The sequence below is a fragment of the Selaginella moellendorffii genome, unplaced genomic scaffold (assembly GCF_000143415.4).
Source record: "Selaginella moellendorffii unplaced genomic scaffold, v1.0 SELMOscaffold_29, whole genome shotgun sequence".
Taxonomy (NCBI): Eukaryota; Viridiplantae; Streptophyta; class Lycopodiopsida; order Selaginellales; family Selaginellaceae; genus Selaginella; species Selaginella moellendorffii.
The window spans coordinates 1,320,118-1,333,398 of record NW_003314290.1 but is presented as its reverse complement, the minus strand read 5'-3'; the positions used below and the strand labels follow the sequence as shown (position 1 = coordinate 1,333,398).

Below are 13,281 nucleotides of genomic sequence, written 5' to 3'. Positions count from 1 at the left end.
TAGCAAAACCTACTCCTAGAGGAACATATAATGTGGGTCATTACTTCCATTATGGAGAGGTAGGATATAAGTGTTTAGAATGTCCTAACAAGCATAAAACAAGGTCTTATATCAATGTCATGAGGGAAGATGGTGGTGGTAAGGTTGAAGGGTTGGTGAATTAGTTAATGTGGATTATGAGAAAGAAGAGGTAAATTACTTTTCTCAAGCTTTTCTCGTAGTCAATGCAAACACTAATCCAAGTATAATGGTGAAGGGTTACCTAATATGGAATTTTTTCATACAAAATATAGCAAGTATGATCTTGGCAAAAAATATTGACACAAGTGAAATATACCATAGGGATAGACTTAAAGAGCAGATAGTGTGAAGACACTAAATATCTTATTGGAAGGTACTTTGAATAACTCAAGGTGGTTAATTCGTAAAATGATTACTAAGGGAAGCCTAAAGAAATCAAGATTAGCATTGGAAACAAAGTGTTTTGACCAAATTTGGATGGAAGTGTGAAAAGATTAATAATGAGTTATATGATATGATAATTATAAGGTAATTAAGTATAATCTTAATATAATTAATTGAAATAGTAAAAAAAGAAGCTAACTTCCTAAGATTTTTTGTTGGGATAAAACAAATGTTAAATATATTATAATATAAAAGTAGATAAAGATAAAGGATTTTGGCATTTTTAGCAATGTGCATATAAAGGTCTATGAATAAAAATATTAATCCTTTTATGTAGGATAGGATATTTGTAAGCAACAAAAGATAATATGATCCATTAGGATTTAAATATAAAGGGACAAAACTCATAATATAAATATATACCCCTTTTTTCCAATCGGTTAAAAGACTTGGGATATTTGGGGTACTTGGGGTTAAGCATGTACCATCTAAATACTAGAAATAGTCAAAAACATGTTTTAATTTACATAGCACTAGGGCAAAGAAAAGGAGGATTGCCACTGGGATATTCCTTTGTGATTTAGGCATCCAAGATCTTCATTATAAAATGAAACAAAGATGAGGATTTATAATCTTATTTTAGGAGAAAAATCTTCATTATGAGATAAAGTGTAATGCATCTAAATTTAGAGCTGAACTCTAAGTTTATTGCATTACAAAACAAAAGTCTAATATACACTTAATATCCCTTACAAGCGGTAACTCCCTACTACATATTTGAAAGCTCCCACAACCTTAGCCCCCACCCCCCGTCCCCCCTTGAGGAATGCATGCTTTGGCTTTCACCCCAGTCTTAAAAGTTAATCTCTGGGATAAACTAGAAAATTCTTTGAAATATAAAACGGCACTACATTGTTAATTAGGATGTGGGAATAACACCATAGGGTTTAAGACACTCTTTACATTTTTATAGATATGAAATTTAGACACTTATCATAAATAACATATAAATCTAGAATAGAACCAACACATAGAGCATGATAGTGAGAGTGTTTAGTGGATACAGTAAGCTATTATGTATCAATAATAAGGGACTAGATTCAATATCATGGAAGTTCCCAACACTAGCAAGTATAAGCCAACAACATAACTTTCTCATCACTATATCAAGTATATTTAACTTAATAACAATTTAGGATTTCTTTCGTTAGTGCTCTTTTGGTTTAAATGCATATGCTAGCGAATTTCTCAACTAGCTTAGGTGGAGATTATAAAGAGAATCAATAGTATTGACCTTTTGTTGTCATGGCAGTACGGAAAGAATGTCCATAAGGACTAGCTAATAAATATCTTTTGATACTTGAAGTCACATTTATAACATTAAGCCATAAACCATTTATATCTTTCATTCTAATACAATTTAAAATAACATGGGGCTATAGGATATTTTCATCAATCTATTCTTTTTTTTACTGCATCCTAGAATGATATAAGGCCACAAGCAAGTGCAGGCTAATAATACAAGTTTTTCAGACTAGACCAAGTATGCTTAGAAAAAAACACATAAAGGTTCCTATCTTATATTTATCCAATTTACATACATATTCATTGACCAATTTCTCGACTATCTTAAGTGGGAACTAATTGTATTGATCTTCTATTGTAACGCACGTGGTTTTCACCCTTTATCCTATGGTGATTTACCATAGGATAACACCACGAAGCGGAACCTAAACCTTCCATGTGCCACGTGTTATATGCCACGTGTCACATATCATATGTCCATAAGATAGTGGTATGGAACTCGAGGTTTAGGACTTTCGGCCACTGAACGAAGGAACGATGCCAAACTCCCAAGCATGGAGCCAAGGAGTGACGGAACTGAACCATGGAGCAACTCCCAAGCATATAGCCCAAGGAGTGAAAGGATAGGAGCCCGGAATGACTTGGAACAGTCCTAGAGCAACTAACATCCCAAAACCAAAACCAACATGCAAAACAGAGCCAAACAAAATCTAGCGCTATTTTGGTATATTAGTGAGTTAATGTGAGGATATGAGTACTCCACCAACTAGCATGGAATGGAACTTGTGCTTAAACCCAAGCCAGATGCAGAACAAGGACAGGTATGCAAGTGGGAGCTAGACTATGCCTCAAGTTGGTCGGCCATGCCCAACGTACCTCACTATCCCTACTATACATTTGGAACCCCTCCCCCCGAGGAACACATGTTTTGGGCTTTCACCCCAAGCCTCCTTTAGTACCAGGAGTTAATCTCTAAGACAAGCTCAAAACTTATTAAATATGGAATGTCTTTAGATTGTGAATTTAAACACGGGACAAACACCATTGTGTTCAGGACAATTTCTACATTCCATAGATGTGTCAAATGAGTAAATCTAGACACTTTCCATAAATAGCATTTGGGACCGAAATAAAACTAACACAAAGAACATGATAGCGAGGGTGTTTGGCAAACACGATAAGCTATCATCCGATGATATTAAGAGATTAATCTTAATACACAAGGGTTTTTGTCAAGCTAGTGCAAGATAGAGCAAAAGGGAACTAACAAGCCGAGCCAAGTATGCTTGGTTCAATAGACACTTAGGAATTCCCTCTTTATGCTCGTCCGGCCAAGTACAGATGCAAAGGCCAATTTACTAACACTTGAACAAAAAGGGTTGATAAAGGGACCCAGCAATACCAACCTCTTGCCATCGTGGTAGTAAGGAAATAGTGTTTGTAAGGATTGACTGACAGATAACTTTCGATACTTAAAGTCACATTCACGACATCTATTGTCATAACAATAAGGAGAGAGTGTTTGTAAGGATTGACCAATAAATATTTTTTGATATCCAAAGTCACATTCACAACATTCTCCCCCCCCTTAGGGAAGATTAACATCCTTGTTAATGCATACCCTAGTCTATCAAACAATTTCAAAAGTTAATGGAAAGCACATTTTATGGGAGACACAATGACTTATATGAGTGGGGAACTACTTATATCTAAAGATGCTAAGACTCAAATACCCTCCACAATAAGGAAATGACTAATAAAATTAACCGCCCTTATTACTTTGAGTACCACTTAGCTTATAAAGGAATGATATAGTTCTACCTACTTAGATATATAAAGAGAACCGAAGGCCCAACTCTTCTAAGCACAAATCAAAATTTAGATAACTATTATAAATCAACACAACTAATACTATTAAACAAAGTTTAGCACAATTTCAACATAGATAGGAGACAAGTGTCCACCTCTTATCACCCAAGGTGGCTGCCATGCTAGTGGGAGGGGGCTAAGGGGTGGACACTTGTCTCCCATCTAAGGTCAAATAAGAGGAGAGGGCCCACCCTATTGGCCTTGGTCTCCCCCAGCATAGGTGGGAGATAAGTGTCCACCCCTTAGCCCCCTCCCACCAGCATGGCATCCACCTTGAGGCCAAGGGTGTGCAGCCTAGGCTAGCTCCCTACCCACCCTAGAGGCTCAACCTGATGCCCCTCCAGGCCCCACACCATGGCATCCAAGGCCCAAACAACCCCACTCCACCACTATACATTGTGATGTGACCTCACCAAAATGTAGGATTTGTTTTGCTTTCTCATGCTAACCTCTTACCCATGAAGAGGAGATCTCCAATTCAGCAAGGATTACATAGAGAAGAGCATCATAAAAAAAAAAAAAATTTTTAAAATAATTATTAGAAAACAGTACTTCAATCCTTCATCCTTTATATAAAACCAAATAATTGACATGGTTAAACGCATAGGCAAGGGGCTCAGCAATGGTTTATGGTTTTTCTTAGTCAATCCTTGATGATACCTTAGCTTATTTTGAATCCCAAAGTGTTTATCATAGTAATTTTTATGGTTTGATATTCTTATTCTTTAACTTGCTTCATTTTCAGGTTGTTTGACATAAATTTTTATATGGGGCTCAAAGTGAAGCAACTATTAATGACATAGCTCTTTTCAAAAAATATTTTTGCTTCATAATTTAAGTGGATCAATTGATTTAGATATACTTTAATATTTAATGAATAAGGCTAAAAATGGTGAAAGCTGATTATACTCAAAATGATAAATTAGAATATTGAATTGTATAAGGTCTTAAATAGTTAACATAATAGAGTTTTGTAAATCTTGTGTATTATGATTAATTTTCTCCAAAAAGGTTGAAAATCCTTTTGATAACATCATAAGAAATTATTTTCCAAGCATTCAAAAATCTTTAGTAACTTTTTTTATTTTTAAAAAAATAATTTTATAAATTTGAGGTAAAACCAAATAGATAACTAAAAATTGAAATTTTATTTATATCAAATCTAAACTATAAATGAGTTTTTAATTAAAATAAAATCAAACTTTTTTGATTATTGACTTATGAAATACTAGCCTTAAACCCAGCTTAGCTGGATTATGATGGTTCAAGTTGTCCTCCTGATCTTGAGTGTAGTTCTTACTATATTGTAATTAAGAAGATGTGAGATCATCTGGGGCAATGGTAGGTGTCCTGGGACAGACTTACCGTCCAAACCCTGTGATCATGGGAGGTGAGGACAGGTTTCAGGTGAGCTCACTGCTGGCTGTGGATTGCAAGCCGTGCAAATTCAAAGGGGCTGACATGGCTACTGCTTTGCTTCTGCAGGTGGTTATGATAATCCAGTGCAGAAGCGGCAGAAACGGTGGGATGATGTGCCACAGATAGATAAAAATCAGTAGACGCTTGAACATGGTGATGTACTGAACAACAAAACAGAACTATACAACGATTTTATTTATGACTCTAGTGGTTTGTGACAAACTTGTGAATCTTTTGGTACAGTTTTGCTTTTTTTATGAAGCTGTTGTAATCCAACGCTAGGTTTGGTACTCGGCCCCCTCCACCATGGGGGCCAATCGAGCAATCGCTTCCAATATGCTTTCCAAGCTCCATCTTCAACGAGTAAGCCATCGTCATGATCCAAGCTTTAGCAAGTTGTCAACGATACTCATGTTTTAGCCTTTTAACATAATCACTAGTGTGTCACAAGGGTTATCATTCTTAGGGCATGAAATGATAAAGAATGTATACAAAATATAATCAAATTTAAGTTTGTATATGAGCTAGAATATAAACATCTTGATTGAGAGATTCAGTATTTGCACTGTTGTCTTCATGTGCTCATCAGATTAAATAATAAATAAAAATTTATAGTTTAGAAAACTTAAGTCTTATAAGGACAGGTATGAAATAAGAAGTCGGGGTGATATAGTCAACGGCTCCAGAAGCTGGGTTTGAAAGCATAAAACTGCTTACCTCTATAGGTGACATTTTTAATGAGTCCTTCAGAATTGCGGGGCCCTGCTCTTTGTTTAGCACCATAGTTGAACTTCAAGAGCTGCTGAATGTCTTGTAACACCTCAGGAACGTCTCCATAGTAAGAGTGATGCAGCGTGTTCAAGTCCATGCCAGTCACGTCAATGGTATCCACATTTTTGAGCTTCAACAAGCTTTGATCATCCAACTGCAAGTAACTGCGGATGTCTCCCAGGGGAGTCCTCCAGTTGGCAGCTCTTGAGGCACGGAGCGCAACGTCCACAAAGGAACAGTAGACTGTGAAATGTGGCCCTTGCTTGTGTTTGGCCGCACTGTCCACCAATTTTTCAAAGCATCTCCTCCGTTCATCTGCTGCAGCCAATATGACGTTCCTCAAGGGAGCAGCTGTTTCAACATCAGTTAGTACTTTGTCCAGGGCAGCGATCAATGCTCTGTTTCCCATACTATGAGCTAGGATGTGCACCTTGGTTGCACCTAGCTGCACACACAATTTACCAAGCAGAATTATGTCTTAACCTCCCCAACGGAATGGAAGTTACCTTGGTGAAGCACAAACGGAGGAACTTGGCTAGACTGTCCACTGTTTGTTTGACAGCCTTAGCATCGTGCTTGTAGCCGAAGAGGCTGCCCTTTGAAGCCCAGCTATAGCAGATCAATGCCCCTTGAAACTGAATATCACATTTCACCTGAGCAGCTCTTTTTGCGGCATCCTTGAATCTGACATTGTACCCGTGGATATAGAGCAGAACCTCGTTGCCATCCTCACCAAGTTTTTTATTCTCCAGCATCTCGCTTCTGACCATTTGTACAAAGCCCTGTTCTGAGTTCTGTACCGTGGTGTCTATTGCTAATATCACCACATGAGACAGTGGGCTTGCCTCTTCGTCGGATTCAGGTTCCTCAACCTTGCCTTTGTGGTGCTCGGATGGCACACCAACAAGAACTACGCCATAGTGTAATGCACCATTCATATTTGAACGTGAAGTTTCAGAAGAATTAGTAGCAGCCTCTATATCTGAAACCTCAGTGTCGTCACCTTCATTGTCGTCACTTTCATTATCCAATGCCTGGCCAGGAGCTTTCCTTCGTGATCCCAAGTACTCACAGTCTTCGGTGACTTGCCTGTCAGTGGCATATAAAACTTTCTCAACCCTGTATCTAGCCGGAGGTGGCAGCTCGTTAATGTTGACAGTTCCTCGCCTTGTGTCTCGAACCCTGTATCCCTTGATTCGTTCTACCATACCTTTTACAAGCTGAATGCAGGCCTTCATTATCTCAGCTTCATTGTATAGCTTTGTGTTTATTGCCGGTTCTAGTTCCTGGGGATCAACTGCTGTATTTAAAAACTCCATCCATGATTGACCACGTTGAGGCAAGTAGCCCTCCACTAAACAAGAGATCTCGGGCATAGACTGGAGGTAAGTCACCAAGTGCTGGTCAATGGCTTCAGACAACTTTGCAACATGGGCTGGATCAACACTTTGGTCGTCCTCAACAGGATCATTGTCGAGCAGCTTATCAGCATCAACTTTGCTAGCACTAGTGTTTCTTTCATGCTCGAGAATCTTGTTAAGAATGGAAGTGAAGTGAGAAACAAAGGGATACCATTCATTGCGTGACACAAGGGAAGGTAGTTTATGGATCTGATCGGACAATGCTTCGAGCAGGATGAAACGGGGATACAGGAGATGCAAGTCATTCTGCTTCGATGGCAATAGTGTTGCATGAGTCTGGCGCAAACGGAAGAACAAGAACGCACCTACAATGCCAGCAACAAGTGTAGCCGCTGTCGTTTGTAAGAGGATTGCCATGGTCCTCCCACTAAACTGTGACGCTGACCTTGAGGTTTTCTTATCCACGCGCATCCGGTTCATAAATTTGGAAATTGGAATGCAAGCAAAGCAAAAAAGAAAAGAAAAAGTATGAGCATCTCCTTTGACAGGTTCTTGTACGTTTGTGTACATTTATTCTTCATTTCTCACTCGTTGAGTTTTCTCTACAAAAAATAGTACAGCAAGAGCATCTTCTTTTACAAGGCTGGCACTAGTGTGTACTAATATGTTCATAGGTTCTGCACCACATAAGCACTTCTAGCTTGAAATGCAGGCAAGGGAGAAAAGCAAAAGTAATAGAGCCTACTTAGAGCATCTTCAGCCAAATGCCTTCGAAAAATCCCGAGATGAATTAATGATCAAAGCAGTGGAGGATGGTTATAGAATATCATAGGTTGAACTCTCTTCATTGATCACATTTTTTTACAATGGTTGTCTTGTCGAACTGCACCGATGTGTCTGGCTTCGACTTCGAGAATGTGTTCGAGCAAAGGCGGCACCACTTCTTCACCAGTGCTACTCTGCGTTCTTTCACCGGAGGCATGGAGCTGGCTCTGCCTTGGTGGATCTTACCCCCAATGCTGTACCATTCACCAGACAACTATGACATTCGGACCGTGGTTCCCAAGGCCACCGAGGACGAAGGGCTTTTCATGATGCACGACCACTTGGGGAATTCATGGCAATTGGACAAGGTGAGCCGATTGCTTTGAGTTGGAGCATCATCAACATCGTTTCTGTCTTGAACAACAGCATTTGCTCAAGCAGCACGAGGAAGCGTTATCGAGCATCCATGCCCCTATGGTACGAGCGTTGAAGATGATGAAGAAGCTCAGCTACACAGAAGCAGTGCATCTCTTCAGGTTAGCCTGTGAAAGAATGTGGCCTTGCCACCGGAAAATGTCACTTGGATTGTGGGTGTTGCTTCACCTTGGGCATGCATCTCTCCGTGCTGCCATGGTTGCAGAAGATGCCTCGAAAGGGCATTTGCTCCTGCAGCAGGCACTAGAGGCTCTGGGAGAATGTGTTGACAATGCCAAGGCTACCACCTTGCATTCTTTCAACCGGAGCGTCTTATTCAGTGCTACGGTGGGGATGGCCTGGGTTTATTTCTTCAAAGGCGATCCAAGTCGAGCCATGCGACTCGTTAGAGAAAGCCAGGGGATTGTAGTGGACAGGCGAGCGTTATCAGCTCGAGCGGACTGTAACCTCGACCTTGTTTGGGCCTTGATTGCATTTCACACCGTGTGGGGGGATTTGAAGGAAGTGCAGGCTTATCTCAGCAGGTTGGGCTACTTCTTCTCTCAGACTGAAGACGAGTATCATATAGGCGCCATGGAGATTCATATTGAAGCAGTTCTCAAAGGCAACCTCAACACTGGCTTCTACATAGCTTGCAAGTATTTAGCCAAGGGGAGGCTCATTTTTCATCCCCTGCGTGATGCTGACCGCTCGGAGATATTGCCCGAGCACTTGCATGCACTGACCTGTGGTATGCTCGGGGATATATGGTTTGCTCTTGGGATCAACAGTGAGGCCATGCTCGCTTATGAGAAAGCTTACGTTGAGGACAACCTTTTGCTACGAGCAGGTTCTTTGGTTGGGAAAGCAAATGTCTGCATGAGAATGCTGGGTGAAGGGGATGCGAACTACAAGGACTACATTAACAAGGCCAAACAGAGCTATGAAGAGGCTTTCAATATTTACGAGGGGCTTGGGCATAAGACCGGAATGGCAATTGTGCACTGCAACTTGGGATCTTTGCATCAAGAGAAGGAGCATTTTGAGCGAGCACTGCAACATTTTACCATGGCTAGAGAGGCTTTCGTAGTGGATGTGCTTGGCTTGGACTGTCGGGTGGCTCAGCTGGAGGTGTTGCGAGGAGATCTGGATGCAGCAGTGGTTTTGTTTCAGAGAAGTCTGGATAGCCTGGATCCAGACAAACCAATGCTAGTAGCTTGGATGAAGCATCAGGTTGGTCTGTGTTTTCTGCGAGCCCACCATAGAGGTAAAGGCAAAGGATCTGATGCTCTGATGAAAGCCAAGAACAACTTGGTTGATGCTGTGAAGATTTTCGCCAAAGTGCAGTTTACGATGACCACAACACCACCTCTTATGTTCGTGGTATTTGAAGGCCAGAAGGCAACTTACAGACTTCTCGAGTGGTGCTTTGCAACCGAGGGGAAAGCTATGGAAGCATTTGTTTGGGCAGAGCGTGGACGATCAAGGCTCCTGATGCAAGAAAGATGGGATGACGTTATTGAACACTATCGTTTGGATGACAGGAAAACTTTAGAAGCACTAGGCTCACGAGCATTTGACAGTTTAAGTTACGACTCAGCATGGACGTGTCTGATGAAGTGGCGACACTTTTGTTCATTACAGTCTAAGGCAGCAATAGTAGAGTACACAGTCTGCTCGGATTTCGGCATCATAACCTATGTGCTTGATGGAAATTCAAAGCCGAAAGTCAGCTGCAGAGCATTTCGTGATCTTGGTCCTGAGTTGGCGAGCGGGAAGAAGTTCGAAGCCTTCATCAACACCAGTGTCGACACGATTGTTCATGGTTCACAGTCACAGGCAAATGAATGCCTGACCAAGCTTTATGATCTCCTTCTCAGACCAGTAGAGGTGCACTTGAAGCGTCTCAATCAACTGGTAATTGTTCCCCACGAGGTAACGTCGTCTTTCTCATCTTCTCGTTGTATTTGCTGCTAAGTTAATCAGCATGCATCGCAGGTGCTCTTTAAGGTCCCGTTTGCCGCTCTTATACACAAAACTGGAAGTTTCCTCATCCAAAAGTATCGTCTATCTCTAGCGGACTCGGTTCGAAGCTTGATCCGAAGCTCAATGCTTACAAGGCAGCACCAAGCTTCTCGGCAAGCAGAGGGCAATGCTAACATGCTCATTGTTGGGATTGGGAACCATTCAGCTGTAGGTGAAGCCAACTTGGCTTTTGCAGAGCGTGAGGCACAGCAGGTGGCTCACATTCTGAAGAAAGGTTGTGGTGAGAAGCTGGTTGTCCTGTTGGGAGATAATGCAACAAAGAAGGAGGTCCTGGGAAACATCAGAATGTCCAGTGTGGTGCACCTGGCGACACACGCAATGGTGACAAATAAGCATGAACAAGGGGCGATTCTCTTATCCGCAGCAGGGAGAATGCAGGCCGACTCAATCATGTCGTGGCCATCAAACCCGTCTATTGAGAACCGAGCTGTTGATGCAATGGCAGTGTTGAGGTCCACGGAGAAGTTTCAACAGACGATTGAGATCACGAGAGAAGTCGTTATGGATGCAGAAGAGCTCTCAAGAATGGTTCTGAGTGCAGACCTGATGGTACTTAGCGCTTGTCAAACTGGACGAGGGGTCATAGCGGGTGAAGGGGTGGCAGGCTTGGGGCGAGCAGTGTGCACTGCAGGGGTAGCATGCTCAGTCTTGTCACTTTGGCCTGTTGGGGACGAAGCTACTTGTTGCCTAATGGAGACGTTCTATCAAGAGCTGGTTGCTCACAGCAAAGACGTTGGAAGCGCCATGCAGACCTCAATGGTGAGGATGATCGAGGAGAAAGCCAGGTTCGGAGGTTCACGCTGGACTGTTGATTCCTGGGCGGCCTTCTTACCATTTGGTCTGCCAACAGTGACAATTGATAAGTCTTAGAATCCCGCAACACAATAATATTTAATTATTAAGATTAATTAAATAAATGCATTTTATTGAATAGCAAAATACTAACTTTTAGAAAAACATAATGCTTAGAAGTTTTAATGATATTTTTTCTATGATGTTCTATGCATGGTAAATTAAATGTGTTTTACAAATGGGGTGCTTGAATGATATACACATATATTATAATTTTTTTTCAACCTTTACTATATTAGTGGTTATTACTAAATAGAAATTACTCAATTGTTTTATGATCTTTTCCATCTATCAATTTCTACTTATCCATCAGGATTCACATAATCTTTTTTAATTCATATTTAAACTTTCATGCTTACATAAAATGGAAAAACAAATTCATAAAAGTAAAAGGAAGTTTGCTGTAGAATTTTTGGTTTGCTTAACCAAACTTGTAGGGGATGGTAGTGGATATACTTAAAATATGCTTGGATATTCTGGGATATTCTACCATCTAATGGTTATTATTCATTTAAATTAATCATGTATTTATAATTTATAAACATGTTTATAATTTATAAAATTTCTTAAACACTTTCTAGTATATTCTTTGTTATTCTACCATCTAATGGTTGATATGAAATAAGATTAATCTTTTTTTTATAAATTATAAACATATTCATAATTATAAAATTTTATTTGATCAATTGGATTAATAAGTAAGAATAACATTACTGTTAAGCAAACCAAGTATTGCTACATGCAATGCATAGCAAATTACCTTTTATACAAGTTAGTTTCTTGTAAAATTAAAATTTAATAGGAACAAACCTTAAAAATATGTTTGTCACTTTTATTTATTTTCAAAGTTTTAAAGCTGCATGTAAAATAAAATTACTCTAAGCTAAATTGTTAATCACAACTAATATCATATTCAAATCTTATTTAATGGACAATAGATGCACATTTTAAAACAGAAATAACAGAAATTATATAATTAAGTTATAGTGTTTCAAATTAACATTTATATTTATATTTTATTATCTTTTATTTTAGAAGAAAAATATAAATTAATTCCCTTAAAGCAACCTATAAAATGCTTAATGTTATAGTATTTTCACTAATGCAATAATGTGAGAATGTGAGTTTTTTATTATATAGATATATGAAATTGTATGTTTAATATATTAAATTAAATAGTTTTGAATTAAATTTTTTTAATGATTTTGTGTGATAAAGTAATGTATTGTTTGCAGATTTAAAAACTTTTTAAATATTTATAATATTTTTTAATATTATATCTTTAATTAATCATAAATATTTTATTATCATGTATAAAACATTATAGAAAGTTCATCTTTTGAAGTAATATTTTAAACTACATAAAGTACTCATGTTATCATAAAGAATAAATAAATTTATAATTGTGAGGTGAATTACCTTTATATTGTAATATAATATAAATGTGGATACATACATTTCTTATCTTTTATGAGAAATTAAAATCTTGATAATCACATTTATTTCCACTACAAATAAACATTTATATATATGTGAAAAATGTAAATATAGTAAATTTAAAATTATGTCTGAAGACTTTAGTATGAAAATTTTTTTTCCAACTTTTAAAGTTTATAAATATTTACTGTCCAGGTTTTTTAAATTAAATTAGCCTAATTATTATAAAACTTTGGTTGAGAGTTGTTTCAAAATTTACTTTACAACTGTGTTTCGGAGGTTTAGCTTTATATTCTGTTCAGGTTGTGTCCTTTCTCTCTCTAACTTACATCCAGATCCCCAAATCCACAGGAAGCTCGCCTCCCCATAATTCAACCCCATACAAAGATCCAGTACTGAAGCTCATGCAAAGTATGATACTCTTCCCGAGAACAGGGATCTTTTTTCTTGCAGTTTCTCGGTAGTGTTTTCGATCTTTACAGGGGGGAACCAGGAGCACAGGGTGCAAGCTACCAGACTTGGGGTCAGTCAGAAAAAAACTTTTAAAAAAAGGAGCATCTCCAGTCTAACGGATCATCACCGAAAAGCTCTGGCGCGGCAGAGATCGAAGAGGGACCTGCGAACTTACTAAAAAACT

At 38.9% G+C, this 13,281-nt stretch overlaps 2 protein-coding genes across 2 annotated transcripts; one reads left to right on the top strand and one right to left on the bottom strand.

Annotated features, from left to right (window-relative positions):
* Nucleotides 1-5,657: 5,657 nt before the first annotated feature.
* Nucleotides 5,658-7,580, bottom strand: LOC9646232. The gene is made up of 2 exons (XM_024681050.1): nucleotides 6,276-7,580; nucleotides 5,658-6,214 (listed from the first exon to the last, which is right to left on the bottom strand). The coding sequence occupies exons 1-2, from the start codon at nucleotides 7,545-7,547 to the stop codon at nucleotides 5,672-5,674; spliced, it is 1,815 nt and encodes a 604-aa protein (XP_024536818.1). The 5' UTR covers nucleotides 7,548-7,580; the 3' UTR covers nucleotides 5,658-5,671.
* Nucleotides 7,581-7,996: 416 nt separating this feature from the next.
* LOC9645826 lies at nucleotides 7,997-11,230 on the top strand. The gene is made up of 3 exons (XM_002976088.2): nucleotides 7,997-8,263; nucleotides 8,322-10,244; nucleotides 10,308-11,230. The coding sequence occupies exons 1-3, from the start codon at nucleotides 7,997-7,999 to the stop codon at nucleotides 11,223-11,225; spliced, it is 3,108 nt and encodes a 1,035-aa protein (XP_002976134.1). The 3' UTR covers nucleotides 11,226-11,230.
* Nucleotides 11,231-13,281: the final 2,051 nt, after the last annotated feature.